Below are 25299 nucleotides of genomic sequence, written 5' to 3' on the forward strand. Positions count from 1 at the left end.
ACGTACTGGTCTAAAACTAATTTATCACCAACATATTTAAAAGTTATTTTAAGAACTATAGAGACAAAAAACAATAAATTCCATTGATTTTGCACGCGTGACACTGTTTTCTACCGTCTTGGAATTACTCAATATTGACTATTTCTATTGAAAGACTGAGTTCCATATGACAATCCCTGCCCACCCTTCAGAAAACATAATGAAAACATACAGTTTATTCCATTAAGTGCCAAAATGAAATGATCTTCGTTTTCCTTCATCTGCCTACCAAGTTTTAAACTGAGTTCTGAGATATATCATGCACTTCATGAGAAACTTTTTTGAAATAAAATTAAAAAAATATATATATTGATTTAAGGTTGTGAGGTATGTCCAAGACACGATGTTGATATCGACGATATCGACGAACATTCCATAACTGGAAAACATCGACGATATCGACAAACATCCCGTAACTTAAACAACGGCCTAGAACCTCTGTCTTGGTTGTCGATATCGATATATGGTGCAAACCTCAGGTGCAAACAAAATGTGAATCCTCACAAAGTTGCTGCTTTCAATTCCTTCAATACCGAAACCTGCGAACAAACATTTAATTTTATTTCAAAATTCAAGCATGGAACAAAACATATCAGTCAGGATTCTACTTCGTCAAAATTATCTCTCCATTTATAGGCCAGTTCATTTTCACAATCGTAGAACTGGAAGCCATTGTAGGGATGACGCGCTGCCAATTTTGCTCTTGAAAACCGATAAAGGAGAAGGTCCGGTAAGACCCCCTTTTGGCCCCAAAATATAACAGTTTTACAAAATTGTTAAAATGTAAACTTTTAGTTATTTATTGGACAGTTGAATGCTTCTGCTACATAAATATGGGTTGTTTTTGACCATACAATGCACATATATCGGTTTGTAGCACCATTAAGTCATGCTAAATTACTGAAATCTTCAAAATTCTAGCTTTTAGGTAAATTTTAGACGGCCCCCGTGTAAAACGAAAGTGGCCGCATTCGTTTTCATCCTTAATATTGAAATGTAAGTTGAATTTTATTATAATGCATAATATATATAAAGGTTGTGGATGAACACGGATGCGGCCACTTTCATTTTTGACAAAAACCATCTGTAAAGTGACATTTTTCAGCATATTTGGTAGATTTTTCATATTTGAGCTTGAATCGGATCGTTTTTAATGACTAAATCAGTTAAAATCTTTCACATTAACTAATTGAATCAAGTGAAATAGACACTTAAGTGTTTAAAAAGTGGTCAAAATTTTTCGTCAGATGAAACTGAAATTTGAGGCCAAAATGAGTCCTTACCGGACCTTCTCCTTTATCCACATAGCACCATTACAATCTTATATGTCAGTTGTATTTTAAAAGACAAATGTATCTACTAGCTAATGAGCATCAGTTAATGATCTTGTCTGCATTGATTCAACTTAAAACGATTGTCTGATCGGTTGTTAGATGGAATTTTCGAAAATGCTTAAACATTCAAAAAAGTTCTATTAAAATTTCGTGAAAGGGCAGACTAAAAATGTTCAGTGTTTGAAGATTATAAACCATAGTTATTACACACAAAAAAATGTATTTTTTCAAAGATATGTATTTTCATCATCCAACTTTAAAGACTGTCGTCAAGTACTTTTAGTGAAAAAGTAGCTATTCAAACACACCTACTCTGTTTTTGTGATTCATTAGATAGGTATTTTACTTGACCCATATATTTCATCTTTTCGTACTGTGATTTTGTCATGTTATAAAGTCAACCTGTAGCTTTGATATATAAAAATGATAGAATCTGAAGCGAGATGATATATCAAATACTCTTGCTTTGTAGGTTTTAAGGACAAAATATACACCTTAAATCATATTAAAGAGTTAAATCCAAAAGAGGATAATATTTTTCCACCTAAAATGCAGTATGAAAATCAAACGGTTTATAACAACCAAGATATTGTAAATACTCTTAATGTTCATTTTTCATCCGTAGCTGAAAAACTAATTGGAAATAATACTTCAGATATGGATTTTTCTATGCTACAAAATTTTACTAGTGAAAAATTAAAGAAAACTGAAAATTTTCATTTAAAACTCATTTCCATTGGAGAGGTGTGTTCTCAACTAAAACATCTTAATATTAATAAATCCGCAGGTTTAGATGGAATAGGTCCCAAATTTTTAAAGTTAAGTGCAGAAATAATATCCCCATCATTAACTTTTTTAATAAACAAAAGTATAACTTCAAATCGTTTTCCGCAAAAATTAAAACTTGCAAGAGTAACTGCTATACATAAAGGAGGACCAAGAGATATTCCCTCAAATTATCGTCCAATTTCTATTTTGAATACCATATCTAAAATTTTCGAAAGACATGTATGTACACAGTTATATGAATTCCTTAACAATAAAAAATTGTTACATATCGCCCAGTCAGGTTTCAGACAAGGTCATTCCTGCCAAACAGCGCTAACTAAACTAATTGACGAATGGTTAAAATATTTAGATAATGGAGAAATAGTTGGTACAGTGTTTTTAGATTTCAGTAAGGCTTTTGACCTTATTAACCATGCCATACTTCTAGAAAAGTTAAAATTTTATCATATCGGAAAACATGTAATAGATTGGATAAAATCATATTTGTCTGACAGACAACAAGAAGTCCAATACGCTAACATTAAATCTGATAAATCGTTTGTAAAGTATGGAGTGCCTCAAGGTTCTATTTTAGGTCCGCTGTTATTTTTAATATATATAAATGATTTACCACTTCATGTTAAACAATCCAATATGGATTTATATGCTGATGATTCAACATTGCATTTTCATGATAAAAACATTGAAAAAATAAACAGCATATTGCAAAATGATTTAAATGCTATACAATCTTGGTGTAACAATAACAGTATGAAAATCAATGCACAAAAAACTAAGTGTATGAAATTGGGTTCAAAACAAAAACTTAAACAACTATCAGAATTATGTATTACCGTCAACGAAACATGTATTGAGAATGTCCATTCTTTCAAATTACTTGGAATAGACATTGATGAAAATTTAAGCTGGGAAGATCATGTTGATCGTATATGTAAAATTATCTCATCTAAAGTATCACTTTTATATAAAATTAAAGTATATTTGCCAATACACACAAGCCAACTATTTTATAATGCATATATTCTACCATATATAGACTATTGTAGTTCAGTTTGGGGAAATTTATTACAAAAAGATTCAGATAGAATCATAAAACTTCAAAAAAGAGTAGCAAGAATTATACTGGAATGCGATATTTCTATTCCATCTAATTTCATGTTTTCTTCTTTAAAATGGCTATCTTTTACCAAAAGAATAAAATACCAACAATCAATTCTAATGTATAAAATTGTAAATGGGCTAACACCTGATTACTTAGCAATACTAAATATTGATGATGTGCAACGCCACAACTTACGATCTGTCTCTAATAATGATCTTTTTGTTCCAAGACCAAATACAAATTTTTATAAAAAATCTTTTCATTATTCTGCAACCAAAGTATGGAATAATTTACCACTCGAAATAAAGAAATGTCCTAATGTGGAATTATTCAAGAAACATAGTTATAATCATTTTCTTGAAAATTATATGCAAGTCAACTAATTTGTTTTCCTCTAACAAAACTATATCAAATATTGTCATTTATTACCCTTTGTATATTTCAATGATTGAATTGTGTATATACTAGTAATATATATTGTAAATTAATGTATGAATGTATGAATGTTAACTGTATGCATGTATTTTGTTTGAGGGCCTCAATGAAAATTAGACTATTTCTAATTGAGTTACCCTCTTTAAATAAAGAATTTATTATTATTATTATTATTATTATTATTATAAACACCCCCTAACATAAAAAGGTGCACTCGATTTTCTCTTTTCGATGCAATTGTTACCCATTTTGGGGATTTTTTTCTTATAGCACATAATAGAAGGGCCGACACGAAAATAACTGAATTTATAGATTGTTCTCCGTCCGTGGTATTTTTTTTATTATTTTTTTTTAAATCGGAGGTTATGCATTGTCTACATCTAACTTGATAGATACCCATGTCGTCGACTTGATATCTAATTGTTCTGCATTACTATGTAATAGATAAATTGAAAACTTATGCAAATGGTGTTTTTAAAATAAAACACTTCGTAATTCAGAAGAAAATTGTCGTTTATTTGTTTCTATTAACTTTTATAATTTTTGTTACTATAGTAAACATTACAGTAAGTATTTGTCGCCTTCTCTAACAAAGAGCTTCGATTCTTTTGTTCTATTGAAATTTGACACAATTGACATTTTGTCTATGATGTTGTTTTATGTAAATTTCTATGTTGATTATTTTAAAAGTAATAAAACTACATCGTAAAAGATATTTAACACTATGAAGATCATTTGATAACGCATGAGGGTATTTTGATTATTGATTCTATCCGGCATTTATAAGGGGGACTATGTGCGATTATATTTTTTTCCTCCGGTTGAAGTTAATCCGTAAATTTTCTTTTTAAATCCAGTTTACATACGATTTTTGTCAAGTTGGCAATGCATTTATGAAATCATGTAAAATATCTTAACTTGTCATTCATCCATACATAGATGCTAACGCAATAAGAATTAATGGTATGGTCGCCCAAGTATTTCGGGGTCTGCGTTTTTCATTTGTTTTTAGTTTCAATGTCAAATGTTGTTTGTCCTAGTATGTCTTATTTGTTACCGGGTTTGTCTTTTGTCCTCTGTTTGCCCTTCTTCTAAGATAGTTCTGTGTTGTTTATACTTCTTTTAAGATTATGTTTTTTTTTCTCCTTTAATGTATATCCATGTACCATATATCATCGGGGAGAGGTTTAAAATTTTCTGTGTCGATATCGGATCAATATCGTATCACTATTGTTGAAATCGACGATATCGGCGTCTTGTTTGTTCATACATTTTGTAATTCAGAAATTTTCCATATGAATTCGATATCGTGTTGTTATTGTCGATATCGACAGTATGTATTTTCATGATATCTTCATTCGTCGATATCGAACCAAAATTGTCGATATCGACAGTGTGTTTTGTCATGGTGTTTTAATTTGTCGATATCGTGTCAACGTTGTTGATATCGTCGATATCGACATCTTGTTTGATCTTAAACATAAATGAAGGTTGTGGAAGAGAGTTTGATGTAAACAGACTGATATTCCGACTACCCCATTCTCAAATGATGTCAATCCTAATTACAATGATTGAGAACACATTCTTGCAAATTTTGCAACAAAACCACTAATTTAAACTTTGGACAACATGGATTTTTATACTGATGTGTGTATATATATATTGTATATATCTATACTTTTAAACGAGAAGACCTCATTGTGTGTGTCGCTTCTCTTTCTTCCACAATAAATCAATCATCATGCCTCTGTGTCCTACAGGTAACATGCATAGTCGCATTTGTCATCCATTCTTATGATTATTCAGATTGAGTTATTTTGGGAGAAAAACGACAAAAAGGTGTCAGACCACCAATTACTCCCTCCAATTTAGAACGTATGTAAAAGTAGTCCTACTTTGACACAAAATAGTGCTTTTGATGTCATTGTTTACTTAAACTAACCAACAAATTTGCAGAAATAAAACTTTTGGTGAATGGGAAATATATTTAGACCATTTTGAGCCAAAATTCACTTGTCTATGAGTTTGCATTAAAAATTCAGGATTAATGCGCTACATAGTACACTAATTTAAGATTTCCAGAAAACCGGGAGTTATTTTGGTAGTACCTGTCTTTTCAAAATCAGAAATTTGTTACAAGACTTTAAACATTGGTTGAAAATTGGCATGTAGGAAGGTGATACATGTACAATTCAGGATATTATACCTGGTTTCCTTGAAGTTAAACTTAAGGTAAAATATTTAGAAAGCTGTGAAAATTGCAAAATTTGGTTGAACAGATAGGGATTTTTAATTGGTGGTCTGACACCAAAATGGAGTCCGGATATGATTGCGTCATCAGACTGACTTTAGTCATAGAAAAGACTTCCGGTTTGGAACATGCACAAATACAACCAATCGTATGATAGATAACAAAAAATGAAAAATAATAAGCCAATCAGAGCGTTCTCCATATCATGGTGTTTAGATCGCAAGAACCACAACTATCATACCTCCTTATTTTTCGCGTTTATCTACATGTGAACTACGATTATACTACTTTAATATAAACATGATAAAGAGACTCTGTATTCTGTCTACTGTTTTCTTTGGATGTTTTCTATTTAAGGGGTTATACCAGTTGCATATATATATATATCAGTAAAATAAGTAAAACATGTGACACAAGTACAACCAATCGTATAATAGATAACAAAAATGAATTATACCTCCTTTAGAGAGGACAAGTATTTTTCGCGTTTCTTATCATGGTGTTTAGATGGCAAGAACCACAACTATTATACCTCCTTAGAGATGACAATTATTTTTCGCGTTTATCTACATGTAAACTACGATTATACATCTTCATATATAGAGACTCTCTGTATTTTGTCAGGGACTTTTTATGTTAGTATAGAAAGTCCCTGATTCTGTCTACTGTTTTCTTTGAAATGTTTACTATTTAAGAGGTGTACCACTTGCATATGTATTAAAATAAGTAAAACATTCTCAACTTCATCTAAAACTACCTCGACCAAAAACTTTAACCTGAAGGGGGACAGACGGACGGACGGACGGACGACCGAACGAACGAACGAACACACGGATGCACAGACTAGAAAACCGTGATAATGCCCTTAAATGGGGTATAGTACAAATTTATTGTTGAAAGGGAAAATAGTGATTTAACAAAAATGAAAGTAAGGTAGAGACTACTAGAGGGAGACAGGACCATTTTCGGGGTGTCGGGTGTTTTTAAGCTCGGGATTTGGAGATTGGTCCTTACGGAATCCGGGAATATATTTTTCGATTTCGATATTTGGGGATATGCATTTCTTTATATTCTGCATCTCGGGATTTCATGGTTTTAAGCCCGGGATTTCGGGATCAGGACCCCTCCGACCACCCAACAAATTAGCCTTAGTCGGTCTTAGTCATTTATACAAGATTCATATCCTACCATTGTCATGTTAATAAGGCTCTCAAAAGAAAAAACATTGATGGATTGTCCTAGAAGCACATTTTATCGGACTAATAATGGTCTATATATAAGCAGATACATTTATTTCATGTTTGAAACGGTGCAAATTTTTAATTTGATTTGACTTTTACCAAAAGAATCATTGTTTGAGTCAAATAGTGTCCCTTTAAAACTTATATATAAAAAAAGAAGATGTGGCATGATTGCCAATCAGACAACTCTCCACAAGAGACCAAAATTACACAGAAATTAACAATTATAGGTAACCTTGCGGCCTTCAACAATGAGCAAAGCCCATACCGCATAGTCAGCTATAAAAGGTCCCGAAATGACAATGTAAAACTATTCAAACGAGAAAATTAACGGCCTAATTTTTGTAAAAAAAATAACGAAAAACAAATATGTAACACATAAACCAATGACAACCACTGAATTACAGGCTCCTGTCTTGGCAGTATACAGAATGTGGCGGGGTTAAACATGTTAGCGGGATCCCCCCACCCCCCCTCCCCTATCTGGGACAGAGGTATAACAGTACAATATTAGAAAGAATCACTTAGAGAAAAGAATTGTTTAATGAAAGTGAAAAAAAAAATCATACACTTACCAACAAAACAAAACCAAAATGTCACCTCCATGACGGTTACAGAATTTACTACTAGTATATTTTTTTTAGTCTGATATTAATAACTTACATCCCACACGAATGAAATTACATTATTAACATGTGAATTAAGGAAATTCAATGTCCATGTTTGAATAGTGCTAAAGGGGCGTGTATAAATATTTTAATAAAATTTATGTCCCCAAACTATTATAAATTTTCCTAGAAAAAGACGTCAGGTCATTCATTTTCATAGGCAAAAAACGCTCCGTGATACTCCTTTTTAGCTCACCTGGCCCGAAGGGCCAAGTGAGCTTTTCCCATCACTTGGCGTCCGTCGTCCGTCGTCGTCGTCGTCGTCGTCCGTCGTCCGTCGTCGTCCGTCGTCGTTAACTTTTACAAAAATCTTCTCCTCTGAAACTACTGGGCCAAATTAAACCAAACTTGGCCACAATCATCATTGGGGTATCTAGTTTAAAAAAATGTGTGGCGTGACCCGGCCAACCAACCAAGATGGCCGCCATGGCTAAAAATAGAACATAGGGGTAAAATTCAGTTTTTGGCTTATAACTCAAAAACCAAAGCATTTAGAGCAAATCTGACATGAAGTAAAATTGATAATCAAGTCAAGATCTATCTGCCCTGAAATTTTCAGATGAATCGGACAACCTGTTGTTGGTTTGCTGCCCCTGAATTGGTAATTTTTAGGAAATTTTGCTGTTTTTGGTTATTATCTTGAATATAATTATAGATAGAGATAAACTGTAAACAGCAATAATGTTCAGCAAAGTAAGATTTACAAATCAGTGAACATGACTGAAATGGTCAGTTGACCCCTTTAGGAGTTATTGCCCTTTATAGTCAATTTTAAACCATTTTTCGTAAATCTTAGTAATCTTTTACAAAAATCTTCTCCTCTGAAACTACTTGGCCAAATTAAACCAAACTTGGCCACAATCATCATTGGGGTATCTAGTTTAAAAAATGTGTGGCGTGACCTGGCTAACAAACCAAGATGGCCGCCACGGCTAAAAATAGAACATAGGGGTAAAATGCAGTTTAGTGGCTTATAACTCAAAAACCAAAGCATTTAAAGGAAATCTGACATGAAGTAAAATTGTTTATCAGGTCAAGATCTATCTGCCCTGAAATTTACAGATGAATCGGACAACCCGTTGTTGGGTTGCTGCCCCTGAATTGGTAATTTTAAGGAAATTTTGCTGTTTTTGGCTATTATCTTGAATATTATTATAGATAGAGATAAACTGTAAAAAGCAATAAATGTCGGCAAAGTAAGATCTACAAATAAGTCGACATGACCGAAATGGTCAGTTGACCCCTTTAGGAGTTATTGCCCTTTATAGTCAATTTTTAACCATTTTTCGTAAATCTTAGTTATCTTTTACAAAAATCTTCTCCTCTGAAACTACTGGGTCAAGTTCATTATAAATAGAGATAATTGTAAGCAGCAAGAATGTTCAGTAAAGAAAGATGTACAAACACATCACCATCACCAAACATATTTTGTCAGGAATCCATCTGCGTCCTTTGTTTAATATTCACATAGACCAAGGTGAGCGACACAGGCTCTTTAGAGCCTCTAGTTTTAATTTTCAAAAGGTAAATGTAAATGTTATTATTTAATATTGTTTTAGAGTTGAATATTAATTTTCTATAAAATGTATGTGACATTTGTCCTAAGACCAATTTTCCTAGAAAATGATGACCATGTCATTTATATCCCTGGGTAAAAACGTCCATGTCGTTTATTCACATAAAGGAAAAAGTAATGAAACTTTCCAATCAAAATATTTTTTTTATTTCAAAGTTTTTTTTATTAATCCAAGAATTTGATTTTTCAGCGGGAGGATTTTTTTACAGGCAGCATGAACAGTTGTCGTATCTAGGTCAAATAACACATTACAGTCATAATAAATGAATTAGTAACAAGTTACATGTGCATCATTACTAGAGAGTTTGGAAGTGTTTTAGTTACTGAAACATATTTTTAAATGCATTTCAATTTTATAAAATTCATTATTCTGCAGTAGCTTATATTCACATGTGCAAACAATTTTATTGGATTTAGAGCATGGGTTTATTCACAAAGCGAAAGAAGCACGTCATATCAGAATGTATAACGTCCCTATAACTTCTTTTCGTATATTTATCGACATCTTTCGTTTCACTCAAAATTCTAGGAATTTAAGTTTGTAATACGCTTGCGCATGGGAAGTGACGCCATATTTTCAACAAAAATGGAACGGAGGGAACTTTCAATGTTTATATTGAGTTTTATAGCTTAGGATGGCTATAAAGCATTTTGAACTGACAACAAAAAAGAAATGAAGCTCCTCTGACATATTGAATTGATTGATTAAAAAAACGTACGCCACCATGCTGTGGATTTTGCAATCGGCATTATCGCAATGCTTCAAATTTCTCCTGGATTGCATTTTTTTCATAATAGTTGATTTGTTTGTGAAATGGTTCCTAGGTGATTCAAGGTAAATTTATAAAATTTAGGATTTTTACACAAGTTCAACTTTTCCGACAGTGTTAATTTTAAAGTTCCAGGCCAAATAAAAAAGTATGTGTAGTTCTAGTCCGAGATTACTCTGACGTCCAACGGCTGTTTTTCCAGACAAGCTGGGGCCGTGAGACGTCAGAGCTCGTCCCATATCAAAAAGTGGATATTTGCCCGCCCAAAATAGATGCGCTGCTTCGTCGCTTCTGCTGCCGACTGACGGCTTTGGAATTATATAAATCAGGCATCAATCTGTTCATTTTTCATTTATCTCTTCATTTATGTAAGTTTCACTTACCTGCCAACCTTTATTTTCTCATTATTAGACAGTTTTCACAGTGACCAATCGATTTCGGCATTTTGACTTTCACTTGTTAATTTACAAGAGAGATTACCCTGTCATCACGACAAAGATTGAAGATCTTTTTAGTTGGTTCCGTTTTGTGTTTGAACTTAACACACAGGGAAACTAGGCATTGACGTCACTATGCTACTTCCAGTGTAGAAAATTACTGCAGAATACGTTTTTTCTACTCTTTTTGAATAAAAAAACATGTCTAAAGTTAAGTTTTCATTGTTATTCTCAAGTATTGCTAAAAAATGCCAATTTTCTAATGACCGTTTCAATCCAGACTTCCGAATGTCTAAAAACATTCTAGAACTTCACAAAATCACACTTCCAGCCTCCATTGCTTTGTGTACATTCCATTCAGCATCATCAATCTTGTGGCAGCAATACAGGTCAAGCAAATCAATTTTTTGGGATATGATTGCTTTCAAGCAATCTGTAGACTTATACCGGTGGCTCAGAGCATTTCCCTCACGTCAATCGTTTTATTCTAAACATTAAGGAACATCTCGGTAAAAGGAAAAAACAAACAAAGGGATTGAACTTAAACAACTTTCCTATAATGGTCTTTTCATAATCTTCATGTTTGATAATTCCCTCGACTTATATGCGTGTTTTTAACAACACAGAAAATCAGAATTAAGCAGTATTTATATTTAGTGTATTTATAAATTTAGAAACACGTCAGAGGGAATTCCCAGTTTTGGTAAAATGCGAGAGTTCTCTGAATTCCGATCAATCTATTTCTGTCATATAAGAACTGAAGTGGAGTTTTTCTTATGTTACCGTTATGAAACTGATATTTGAGATTGTATTTCCATAAAGAAATAGAGAACCATCTAGGTCGTTTAATAAACATTAATATACGTTCTTGCTTCAGGGTTTGTTTTGCGTATGCGTATAGTTTTCTTGACTTCAAGGGGTTTTATATTGAATGGTTGCTCTAGATTCCCCACTCAATTAATTAATTTATAACTCATGTGATCTTTTTTATATATGCCCGCTATTGAGGGTTATTGTTGTTGCATAATTTTAAATCATATGCATCATTTAAATCAAAATAAATATAGTTCACATCGTAGAACACCCCTTTCGGCGAAATGGAGTCTTCCATATTATCGTTTCGAGTTGTCTCCCTTCCGGAAGTAAATTCCGTGAATTCTGAAATCTGAAATCGAGTATTAGCTCGTTATGTCAATAAACGTCGTATTATATTAATAACGATCGCAGTTTAAACCGATAAATGTGTACGGAAAGGAGTCGTGATCACTGACCCAAAGGGGGCTAGGATGAAATTTGAAAAAAATAGGCAGTACAGGAGTTTTGAGTAAAAAAAAAGGCAGGATGAGACAATTGCCAAAAAAAAAAAGTCAGGACGACAATTTAGGTAAAAAAAGTCAGGATAAACTAAAAAAAAAAAATGCAGGACCGAACAGAGTGAAAAATAACAAGGCAGGACAGAGATTACAGCTAAAAAAAAATGCAGGACAAAATTTTTCATCCTAGCCCCCCCATAAAAATCAAATGGTAGCTCCCTAATTACATTGTTCATACACTTTTATCCGGAATTGGCTGTTTTGTAACTATTTTACATGTGCAGTAGAAATAGTTTTAAAAATAATAGTATCCAGCTACATGTATACATGTGTCAATGAAACAACGGCAATCGTATCCCTCAGAGCCCTCAGAGCAATCTGCTCTTTGATTATGATTTTCAAAATGACAAGCTCCTTACGTCTTTCACGATTTTCCCGCGAAAAAAGTCCAACCAAAATGAAAGGAAAACTATATGAAAATACAATGTCCCTGCCATAATTTGTGCAGGAATACACTACAGACATGATAGAGTAGGTTAATAAAAAACAATTTACATTTATTTTTCATAGAAAAAAATTGATTCATTATAAAAAGATCGATATTCTGACCATTATGACTGTAGGTAAATATTCATACAAAATTCCATTGATGTCGAAAGGGATGGCAAAAAATGAGGTTTCCTGTTGAATAAAACCCAAAATTATTGCAAACTATTTAAAGCAATATCCCACAAACAAATAATGTAATTGCCGTAGACTGAAAAATCACCTAATTGACAATAGAGCAATTTGATTAGGCAGAACGATTTTACATCACATGATTTTGACACCATTGGAATTTGAATGTAAATTAAACAAACAAGGTCAATAGGTTTAGTATGGGACAGCATCGTACATTGAGTACAATAATGAGATACGCTTGACGATACATGGTAATAAAAAATCAAAGCTAAGTCTACAGAAAAAAATAAGAAAAAATAGCCTTACACATGTATGTAAATGACTTATCAACATACCTGGATATTAAATACACCTTATCGCTATTTGTCCACCATTACTGGATATCACACAGGTTCCCGTAAAATTTTGACATCATAAAACAAAATATCTGACGCCACAATGGAAAAGTGATTGTTGTATGTGTCAAAAGTTCAAGCAGCCGGGTCAGCCGGAATTAGCGATACAATAATAAATAGTCATGCATCAAAATTTACCGTTAAAAGTCATTTAGCAAGAATTTTTACTGTTATTTGTCATGAAGGTACTCCCATTCAATACAGCCCTCTCACATATACTAGTTAATGCATGATTTTAGAACTGGTGCTTTTTATGGAAAAAATTAGATGTAATTATTCAAATGTCTGATTATATTTTATCACAATATCCTTTGACATGAATTTTAGTTTCCCTCTTTTATTATTTGAAGGTGCAATAGAAAAACTTTGTAGACATTAATAATAACGTTAACTATATAACAAATGTACTAGTAACTATTGAATATGATTTTACAATGTTGATTTGTTTTCTAGATCACCAGAGGAGAAGAAGAAAATTTGGCTTTTTGAGTCTGCTGCATTGCTTATATCCTGTGTACTCATCCAGCTATGTGATCATACACCTTATTTTCTCATTGGTCTCACCATAGTTACATTTGTTTACACCCAATTACCATGGCTACGATTTAATCCAGATTTACGTCACTGGTGGGGTGTTGCTCAGACAAGATGGGAAGAATATCAGCAGCATTCGGACAGCATGGCTCGACTTCAGAAACAACTAAGTAATGAACCACCAATGAGAGGCATGATGAATGCAAGACCAAATATTCGCCATGAAGAAATGAGAAATAATAGATTTGGGCCATTTCAACAAAAGAATGTGAACTTTTCATTTCCTCAAGGTCAAACTCAAAGCAACTTTGAAGGAATGTCAAGTCAAAATACTAATAAGAAACAAAGTGCCACAACTGGCAAAAGCATGTTGTCATCACTTTCGAGAATAAAATTATCAAATGTTTTTAAGAGGCAACAAAATAATGCTACACCCTTGAAACCTGAGTTTAGTTTCATGCCTGCTAGTACTTCCAAAGTACAGCAAAATGACATTAATACTGCAATACTTACTAATGAAAACAATTCACCTCCAAAATCAACATGGTTTGGAAGTCAATTGACAAGGCAACCAATTCGAAAAATAGATCGTCCATATACACCAAATTATTCTCCAGACTATAGCAGCTCATTAAGAAACAAGTTTATGTCAACCTTTGGGTTTTCTGGACATCACAGTGGTCCACCTGGTTTACGGAATGAAGGACAGAACTTGTGTTTTATGAATAGTATTTTACAATGTATAGCTAGAACACCTAATTTGTGTAAACATTTAAGTTTAGAGACGGCCAAAGAAGCAGAATGCAGCGTAGCTGAATCTGTTTTACTCAATACTCTAGTAGAAATTATGAACAGTTGTATGGTAGATATCTCTACTTCAAACTTAGATCCCATGGCATTTAGACAGGCAGCATCAACACTCAACAGTAGCTTAGTGGCAGCGCCTTCACAGCGACAGGTACAGCAGGACGCAGCAGAATTTTTCATGTGGCTTATGGATACGGTGCATACATTGCTGAATAAAAACAGGAGAGGTACAAACATTTTTATTGTTTGAAATTTTAAGCATTGGTTACATTGTACATTTACAAGTATAAGGTATACATGTAGCAATTTAGAAGGGACATGTATATATATGTAATGTTAGATTTAGGGTAATTGTTAACATGACAACAACCAACAAATGTAAACAAAGTTGGAGACATTAAACATGTTGAAGGTCATCATATGACTGTTGTCAATAGAAAGGGCCAAAACTACATTTTTTTGTCCACAAGCATGACAAGTATATGACTGTTAAAAAAGACAAATATATAATTCACAAGAAATTACCAAAGATCTGACGTCCGCAAAATATTCTTTAATACATGACCACAAAATTAAAACATTCAGAAATGCTCAGAGGAAGATAATGGTTTATAGTTGCAGACATTCATGTATAAGAAGGATTACATAGTTTGAAACATACATGTAATAAAGAAAATCATCCATTTTGATCAGTGGTAAATAAACCAAACTTTAAAAAAAAATCCTCATTCATAACAAAAAGTTAACAGAATTGGAAGTTTCTGAAATTTTTAAATGAAAAGCAAGCTGCTCAAAATTCTTACATCTTCTATGCCTTTCTACATTTCAAAAATGGCCGCTGTACTTCTTAATCAATTTGTATATATAAAGCATACATGTACATGTAGTCTGCAGACATTGGATAATGGTGGTTAAACTGAATGAACAGTTAGACATGCAAATCCTATATATATTGTACGTATTATTGGCCATAATAAGAATAATCTAGTTCATTGTAGCATAGAGTCAGGTAGAATTTACAAATATTCTCAAATTTCGGCACTTGCAGTATTTAACAGATTAAAAAATTCATTATTATATTATTATTTGCACAGTGCAAGAACATAGAAAATTTATAATATATTACATTGTACATGGTCCTGTCAGCTATTTTGTAAAAATTGCAATTTCACAATGAGCAACAAGATGTTAACATTACCTGAGTTGTAATACACTTCTGTATGCCATTATTTCAGGTTTTTCTTATAAATTATTTCTACTAGCATAGGGGTACAGATACATGTATATTTATACCCCACGCAACGAAGTTGCGGAGGGTATAATGTTTTTGACCCGTCCGTCCGTCTGTCCATCCGTCCGTCAGTACTGTTTCTTGTCATCGCAACTCCTCTCAAACCACACAACAGAATTTCACGAAACCTTTTCAGATAATAAGGACATACTATGTAGTTGTGCATATCAACGGGAAATTGCGATTCAATTTTTTTTTCTAGGAGTTACGCCCCTTTCAGTGTTCTCCCCAGGATTTTTGGATAGCACCAGGGTAACGCGTGACGAAATGAATTTTACAGTATTTTGTGTCGCTTTGCGTCGCTTATTTTTTTTCTTGTTACTTTTTGTCATTACCTGTTTGCCTTTGTTTTGTTTACTGTGGAACTGTGTTGTAGGACTTTGGGTCAGAAAATTATTGGTAGAAAAAGTAAATTAATAAACAGTTTGTATACTTTAATATCTTTGAAGAATAAATAAAAGAAAGCACAATTAGTCTTTAAGCTAAAGTCACTTCTTATATTTTGATCAAGCCATTTTGTCCCGATCTTGTAGTTACACTACACATTCCCCATAACAATGAACTTTGAACAAGATTTTTGATACAGAACCTTCAGTAAATTAAAAGCTATTTTCCATAGTTTTAGATCTGATTCTTTTAGACAACAACAAATTTGTTTTTATGATTAATACTTTGTTACAGACATGGAGAGTACTTTAAAAGAGTTTTCTATTCACAAGGTTCATCCCTAGCTTTAGTCCTGCGTGGGAATGTATTAGAGTTGTGGCAGTAGGCTTTTTAGACCTGTTACAGTCCAATATTTTTAACATCGTATAAATTACCTATTTATTATAATATGTCTGTGCATCAATAATGGTATGATTCTCAAAAATAATTTGCAAAACATTTTTGTTGGTATGTTCTAAGAATGTTTTCATCCTTAATGTAACATTCTAATATAATTTTGCATTCAATTTGTACTTTATTTTTATTTGCAATGAGAAATTATATGTGAGGAGCATTTATTTGTAATTAGCAAAATCAGGGGAAGTAACTCCACAATTAATTCCTAAAAGGCAAATTATTTTGACTTGAGACTGGCGTAATAGGGTTCATTAACAAATGTCTGCTTGTCCCTCACAAGTCTGTTATTTAAATTATGATCTCTTAATTAATTAAAACACAAAAGAATCATGTACATCGATTAAATCCAATCATCAAGGTTAACCTCAACAGGTAAATCGATCACGTGGTGTAAACAATCATCTTGTCAATACTGGATAAAACTGGTTAGAACTGGTCAATTTTGATGTAAAGTTGAAGTCATCTGAAACTTTACCGATTTTAATACGATTTTTTACCGAAAACTTTAGCACCACTGAAAAAAATTATACATCGCGGCAAGAACGATACCACCGCGGCAGAAAATTATACATCGCGGGCCCGTGGTCCTTTAAGGGCCTGGGGAGAACACTGCCTTTGAACTTATTTACTTTAATGTACTACTGCAACAGTTTGTCATCGCAACTCCTCTCAAACCACACAACAGAATTTCACGAAACCTTTTCAAATAATAAGGACATACTATGTAGTTGTGCATATCGACGGGAAATTGCGATACAATTTTTTTTCTAGGAGTTACGCCCCTTTGAACTTATTTACTTTAATGTATTACTGCAACAGTTTGTCATCGCAACTCCTCTCAAACCACACAACATAATTTCATGAAACCTTTTCAGATAATAAGGACATACTATGTAATTGTGCATATCGACGGGAAATTGCGATTCAATTTTTTTTCTAGGAGTTACGCCCCTTTGAACTTATTTACTTTAATGTACTACTGCAACAGTTTGTCATCGCAACTCCTCTCAAACCACACAACAGAATTTCAAGAAACCTTTTCAGATAATAAGGACATACTATGTAGTTGTGCATATCGACAGGAAATTGGGATTCAATTTTTTTTCTAGGAGTTATGCCCCTTTGAACTTATTTACTTTAATGTACTCCTGCAACAGTTTGTCATTGCAACTCCTCTCAAACCACACAACAGAATTTCATGAAACTTTGTAGATAATAAGGACATACTATGTAGATGTGCATATCAACAGGAAATTACGGTTCAATTTTTTTCTAGGAGTTATGCCCCTTTGAACTTATTTGCTTCAATGTACTTCTGCAACAGTTTGTCATCTCAACTCCTCTGAAAACACACAACAGAATTTCATGAAATTTTGTAGATAATAAGGAAATACTATGTATATTGACAGGAAATTATTATTCAATATTTTTTCTTATACTTATTTAATTTCTCCAATGACAATGTGGGGACGTGGGGTATGTGAGCGTGCTCACTAAGGTTCTTTAATTTTATTTGTTTTTGAACTATCTATCTTGATTCAAAGATGCCTGGCATGAAAGTCAGACAAAAAATTTAGATAAGATTTAAATTGATAACATATGATTATTTTATTCACAGGTGGCCAAGTAGCTGTTGAAAATCCTCGTCTGAATATGTTGAAATTTATATATGGACATCTTAATCCTGCCAAAATTCAAGATCTCAAAAATGCTTGCCAGGTAGAGGTAAGAAATCAATCATGACTGCACACCAGTATTTTGCTGACATGACTTTTTTTATTCAATTCAAAAAGTCATAAAAAAAAAACTATAAAGGTAAACATATAACAAACTATCAAATCAAGCTTAAACTAAGGCAGACAATGACATACAATATAAATATAAGGAGATGTGGTATGATTACCAATGGGACAACTATCCACCAAAGTTCAAATGAAGTGGATGTGGTATGATTGTGATTACCAATGGGACAACTATCCACCAAAGTTCAAATGAAGTAGATGTGGTATGATTACCAATGGGACAACTATCCACCAAAGTTCAAATGAAGTAGATGTGGTATGATTGTGATTACCAATGAGACAACTATCCACTAAAGTTCAAATGAAGTGGATGTAAGCAATTATAAGCAACAATACTAAAACACCCAACATGAAAAATATGAAACAATTCAAATGAGAAAACTAACATCCTTATTTATAACAAAATAATTTACGAAATAACAAATATGACAACCACTGAACTACATGCTCCTGACTTGGGACAGGCACTTACATTTTGTTAAGAATGTGGCAGGTTAAACAGGTTTGTGAGCGCTCAACCTCTTCTGACCTGGGAATGATGTAACAGCATAACTTTAGAATAAGTATTTAACAACTCTGCTTAGGATTTAGCATTAAGAAGTAAGACTTGTTTGCTTCTGAGTGAAATATATGTCTATAAGGTATGTTGACATTAAACAAAGCTGAATGTTAGCTTGCAAGAGAAAAAAATAATTCTATGTGTTTGTTTAGGTTAAATAAAGGAATATTGAAATGACCTTTACTTATAATAATCTTGTGTATACATGCGATATTTACTGCTTGCAATTTGTTATCAAACATCCATCAGCCAATTAGGCAAATATTAATTATAAAACTCAATTCAAAAAGCAAGAACACTTTATATAGGATATATATACAATGTTTGACATAGCAAGCAATAAATTGTATAAAAAAAGCTGTGTTCATAAAAACAACATTGAACAATTTAAGTCTAAAATTTATATTAATGAAAAAGATTCATTACTGGTATAATATATATCATGCTAAAAAATATTGACATGAATTGATTACATGTACAATGTATGTAAACATAATGCTATCCAAATTTCAAAAGATAATAGAAAACAGCAACATCTAAATATACAAAAATGTAACTAAGTAATTCAACATGACAAAAAAGAAAAACTTGAAAATACTGCAAAATCTCATCACAGATATACCACAGGTGAATTTAATATTAAATCAATTACACACTTGGATTGGATGAAAATCAAAAGTGAAACACTTTTCATTTCCGTAATCTGCATACAAATAAGATAATAATATTAATAATATAAACGAAAAAAAATGTATTTAACAAACATGACAGACAGTGTTTCATAGAATTATGAAATGATGGATGCTATCCTATATATTACAGATCAATGCAGCCAACGGTTTCCAGAATGAAACGTATGCAGAGCCTATCCAACGTTTATCTGATTTAGAGTGGTTGTCCTATAAACAGGAGAATGATTCAGTGATAGATAATCTGTTCACTGGACAATTAGTAACAGCGTTTCATAATCTGAGAGACAATAAAATCTCTGTCAATCTTCAGACATACAATGTGTTACCTGTAACAATAGCCGAGCCTAGAGATGTGTCAGGTCTTGTTGTTCTCCTAGATTGTTTTTCAAACTTTTGTAATATAGAACATTTGAGTGGCCAAGAGGAGATAGATAATTCACCATACAAAACAGTAGAATCTCCGATATCTCAACAAAGTAATCAAAACTTACATCGGACACCTTCAAACCTCAGGGAAAGAAAATTTACAAGTGTAGATTCAGCTATTTCAGTTGGATCTCCATATTCTGTCATGTCGCCTATCCCTGGTATGGCAAATTTAAATGACAGTGGTTACCAAGACAATGTGTTCAGAACATCAACTCCTATAGGTAATAGTGTTAATCCATCACGAGTCTTGTCCAGAACTTGTAGCATACAACGAAGATGTTTGTTGAGACAGTTACCAGAATGTCTAGTCATACAGCTAATGAGATTCTCGTACAACCAGTTGACTGGACAGTCTAGGAAACTTTTGTCTCCGGTCAAAATTCCTCTGAAGACATTAGATTTGACGTCCATCATGTTTGACACGGTCACACATCAAGAAAACTTATCAGAGGAAGAAAATTGTTACAAATATGACCTGTATGGTGTTTGTGTTCATTATGGAGGTGAGAGTACAAACTATGGGCATTATGTTAGTTATGCTTTACAGCCAGACAGTAGTAAGTGGTATAAATTTGACGATGAAATGGTTACAGAGGTCAACATGGACTATGAACTTACGACCCAAGAAGTGATGAGGAATGCATATCTGTTGTTTTACAAGAAATGTAAAAGTAATTGAAATCTCATTGCTCATTGTTTTATAGTTGTTACATTGTTATATAAATTTTGTTTTAAACTAATTAGAGAAGATGTAAATCTTTGTTTAATTAATTCGCTTGCTCTATATAAAACTGTTTACAAAGCTGTAGAGGGAATTATTATAACATCTACTATCAGGGATAACACATTTTTATATTAGAATTTCTTTATACCGACTTAAAACAGTGAATCTTCAACAATAACTGGAAACATTGATTGTAAGCCAGGAATATTACTGATTTAACATGTTTAAGGATTTTTTTTTATGAAATGAGCCATTAATCTTTCTAAAAGCATATTAATATTGGTCAAGAAAGCAACATGTTTTTAAAAAAAAGTGTTTTAAAATTTTAATAAATGATTATAAACTGACACATTTTAGAACATTCAGTTAAGTTTTAGATTTAAAAGAAAAGAGTTAGGTTTAGAATTGTAAGATCAATCATTTTATTTTAATACCAATATTTTCGATTTTTATTTAAATTTAAAAAAAATGAGATTTCATGCAATATAAAGGAAAAAATCAAGTTATTCGTAATATTGAAAACACTTTTAATTAGCTCCTTAAAAGATAGTACTTAAATGATCAATGTGAACAGATTGTCTTTCTTAAATATAAAGGAGGTACACTAAAAATCATTGTTTGGCCAAAAAATATGAATTTTTCTAATTCAGTATTTTTGCATAAAACTGAATGATACAGTCATGTAGGTACATGTATTTTTAAAATTTAAACTGTTTTGAGGTCTTTTATTTGAAGTTAAAATATGACTAATTAAAAAAAAAATCAGTTGTAAAAAATCAAGCCAATCAAAGCAAGAACCAAGTTTTATCTTGCATGTAGTCTCTCAATTTTTGTTGGTCTAAAAACCATATGAAAAATTTGCCAAAATTTATTTTAATTTGAAAATGCTCAAAAGATCTCATAATTACTGGTATTTTGATTATGTTATATCAGAAACACTATTGTATCATGCAAATAAAGAAATGACATATAAACATGTGCAAGAATGTATATTAAATATCAGTACAAAATTAATAGGCCCACAAAAATAAAATTAATACAAGAATTTTTACTCATCAAACTAAAGGCAATTTTGTAATTTTTTAACTCAAACTCAAACTTTAATAGCTCAAGTTATCACACATGTATCTATAATTACACAAATGTACACAACAGTTACTTCTAATTTTAATGAAAAGGAGTGAAAATGTGTTCTGGACTTGCAGAACATATTTGCATACATGTACATTTTGGATTTAACTTTTGAAGCAATTAGGAAGCACAAGCTGATGCTTTTTGAGCTTGTGAATTACTGCAAATTTTATTATGAAGTGCTTTTTAATATTTGCATTATTTATCCATTGAAACTAACTGAAACTTCAAATACCCATATTTTTTCATAATTCAATGCAGAATGTCATAATTTTTACTTGTTTGTCACTGATATGCTATAAATTCAATGCTCTAGTCCCTTTTCCAGCATGTTTCATTGTGGATGAACGCCATGTTGAGCTGAAATATCTTCTATAGATATAGAAATGAACTCTATTTTGGTCAGCTGATTTTGGTAATCTACAGTAAAATGAAAATAGTACCACATATCATTTGAATATATTTATTTTTAATTTATCAGACAGACAATGACAGATTATTGTTTGGATGTGTTTTTTCTGTTTTTTTCTGATTAATATGGGAAGAATGCATTTATTTTTGTTTGCAAAATGTACATTTTCTCTCAGATTACATAAAATTGTGAATAAAAAGCAATGTAGTCTGGTCTTAAATAAGATAATAGAAATATTTTATGCATATTATAAAAGTAGGGTGTGTCATAAAGTTTTCCAGTCCAAAGCTGATCCATAAAAGGTTAAAGTTTTGCATAGGGTTAATGGGAGGCACTCAAATTAATTAATTGTGAGTGTTTGCATTTTCTCTACAATTTTGTGAGAAGTTTAATTCAAATGAAAATTTTATATTATGGATGATTGTGGTCTAACCTTTTGGGGTTTAAATCTGGAACAGCTCTTATTCACTTTTAGTTCAATTGCTACACGCACAGACATAAAGTTAAGAAAAACCTGGTTATTGTTGTATTAAAGAAAGATAAATGGGGAGATATTGGTAATACTATATGCACCCATTCAATGATGGGGGATAAGAAAAATATACATTGTAGTTAGGATGACTGTGTGTCCTCAACTGAACTGTGAAGTCAGATCTTGATATGATTAAAAAGCATAGAATAAAATTCTGTTCAAGATTACTTCATATGTTAATATTTACATGTTGTTTATACTTTTGTATGTAGACCAAATATAATTTGTATGACAAATACACAAAAAGGCAAAGAAAAATATTAAAATATGTAAGAATGAAATGCTTATATTAAATTATTTTACTTTAAAATGTTGTTTTTATACTACATGTAAGTACAAGAGTGAAAACGCAGGCCAGATATACACGAACCACTCTCATCAATAAAAGGCCCTGAAATGACAAAATTAGCAATTCAAATGAGAAAACTATTAGTGGCTTGATTTGTGAACAAAACAAGAAAACAAAAACAACAACCACTGAATTTCAGGCTCCAGTTAAAAAGTTTAGGTTTGTTTAAAGGGCAAAGTTAAATGATAAGTCAATGGTAATTGGTATTTTGTTGCAGTTTCAAAAGCATTGGCATTTCTAACTTCCATTGTTCATTGACTTTGAATATTTTGCATATATACATATATGAAATAAGGAGATGTGATATGATTGCCAATGAGACAACTCTCCACCAGTGACCAGAGACAAAAAGACATGGAAGTAATGAACAGCTATAGGTCACTGAGTGTAATTTAACAATGAGCAAAGCCCATACCCCAAAGTCAAATCTGTTAAAAACTGGATGTTATGAAATAGCCCAATAGCAGTGCTTAAAAGTGGTGTATAAACACCAAAAATCAAATTCTAAATCAAAATACTAAAAGCAACAGCTCAACTATATTTAGTGTATGGAATGAATGTAAGGTGTATATGTCTGTCTGGCAGTTATACCCAACCTTGACCTCATTTTCATGGTTATTAGTTTCTGTGTTTTGGTCTGTTTTCAAATACTATAAGCAGTAGGTCAACTTTTTTGGAAAGATTGTGTACATGTCTGTTTGGCATCCAACCTTGGCCTCATTTCATGGTTTATTGGTCAATGCTAAGTTTGTTTTGTTTTAGTCTGTTTTCATATACTATAAGCAATAGGTCAACTAAAGTTGGTGTATTGAATGATTGTAAGGTGTACATGTCTGTATGGCAGGTATAATTTGACCTGTACCTCAATTTAATGGTTCATTGTTTAATGTTAAATTTTTGTGCTTTTGTTTGTTTTTTAATTACCATTGGCAGAAGGTCAACAATATATTTTAAGGTGTACATGTTTGTCTGACTGGATTTATGACCTTGACTTCATTATCATGGATATTTAAAAAAAAATCAAGTTTATGCAATACTTGTATTAAAACCTTTTTTGTAACACTTTCAACATAAATTCAATGGTCAGTAAAGCAGGCTAGACATTTCATCGAGTGCATTTTGTTTACCCTTTTTATGTTTTATGCAATATTTACTGAAGGTGGAGAGAAACAAAACTGTTTTGGCATGATATTCATTTTATTCTACAATGTAGGAGAGTGTCCCCACTTTAAGATGCACATAGACCTAAATAAGCAACTGATAATCTTCAGAGCCTCTAGTTTTTTCAAGTCTCAATCCTGACCTTGACCTCTATCCTTTCCAAATTAAAAAAAAAATCAGTTGCAGATTTTGATTCAGTTTATTTTATGAGGACACTTTTATAAATAATTGACCTTTATATTATTGAAATACTTTCAAAATATACAATCAGATTATTGCAAGACCTGTAGAAGCCATCATTCAATAGATTTAACAGATGTTTGTACTTAGGATTAATAAAGGAGTAGGACTACATTGCATTCACCTTGTTTGATCTTCTAATAAATATTTTCTTCATGCCTTTATCAGAAACTACTAAACAGAATAACTGCCTATTTGTCTTGCAGCTGTAGAGCGTTCAGTCGTAACATGAGCACTTTCCAGGATTTGTCAGACATTAAGTTCTTCCTCATTGCTGATATAGTAGTTTTCTAGTTTGAATGGTATACTCAACAATTAAAAAAAATCAATCTTACATATGATTGTGATTAATCAATTGATAGCTGATTAATGTCCAGTAGCAAGTATTACAGCATATTCAGGATGATAACCTTACTTTTATTGTTGCTCCTGTGAAATTTATTTTGTGAAAGCAAAACATAGCAATCCTAAGTTCCGCCAGCAGCATTAACATTGAGGTTCAGTCTGTTGTTAAAGTTTTTTTTAACATCAATAACTTTGTCAAACCTACATGGAATTAGATTGATTTGGACAGAAGCTTGTTTATGACCAAAATACAGTATCCAGAGCAATTTTCAAGATATTTATTTTCATATTTCCTTTTTTTTTTATGATTTAGAGATAATGTCTGAAGCAAACTTTTGAAAATATATCTTTATTTTCAACATTTTTCTGGTAGATGAACCTTTGTTACAGTTAACATTTACTGACAGTCTAGGATTA

At 32.1% G+C, this 25299-nt stretch overlaps 2 protein-coding genes across 2 annotated transcripts in view; both read left to right on the forward strand.

Moving 5' to 3' along the window:
- The window catches only part of LOC139484313 (uncharacterized), a 458860-nt gene that overhangs the window by 67902 nt on the left and 365659 nt on the right, over positions 1-25299 (forward strand). The window lies entirely within an intron of this gene.
- LOC139484211 (uncharacterized) lies at positions 9971-23097 on the forward strand. The gene is made up of 4 exons (XM_071267948.1): positions 9971-10270; positions 13485-14599; positions 18125-18231; positions 19690-23097. The coding sequence occupies exons 1-4, from the start codon at positions 10161-10163 to the stop codon at positions 20665-20667; spliced, it is 2310 nt and encodes a 769-aa protein (XP_071124049.1). The 5' UTR covers positions 9971-10160; the 3' UTR covers positions 20668-23097.

Source organism: Mytilus edulis, chromosome 1 (assembly GCF_963676685.1).
Source record: "Mytilus edulis chromosome 1, xbMytEdul2.2, whole genome shotgun sequence".
NCBI lineage: Eukaryota > Metazoa > Mollusca > Bivalvia > Mytilida > Mytilidae > Mytilus > Mytilus edulis.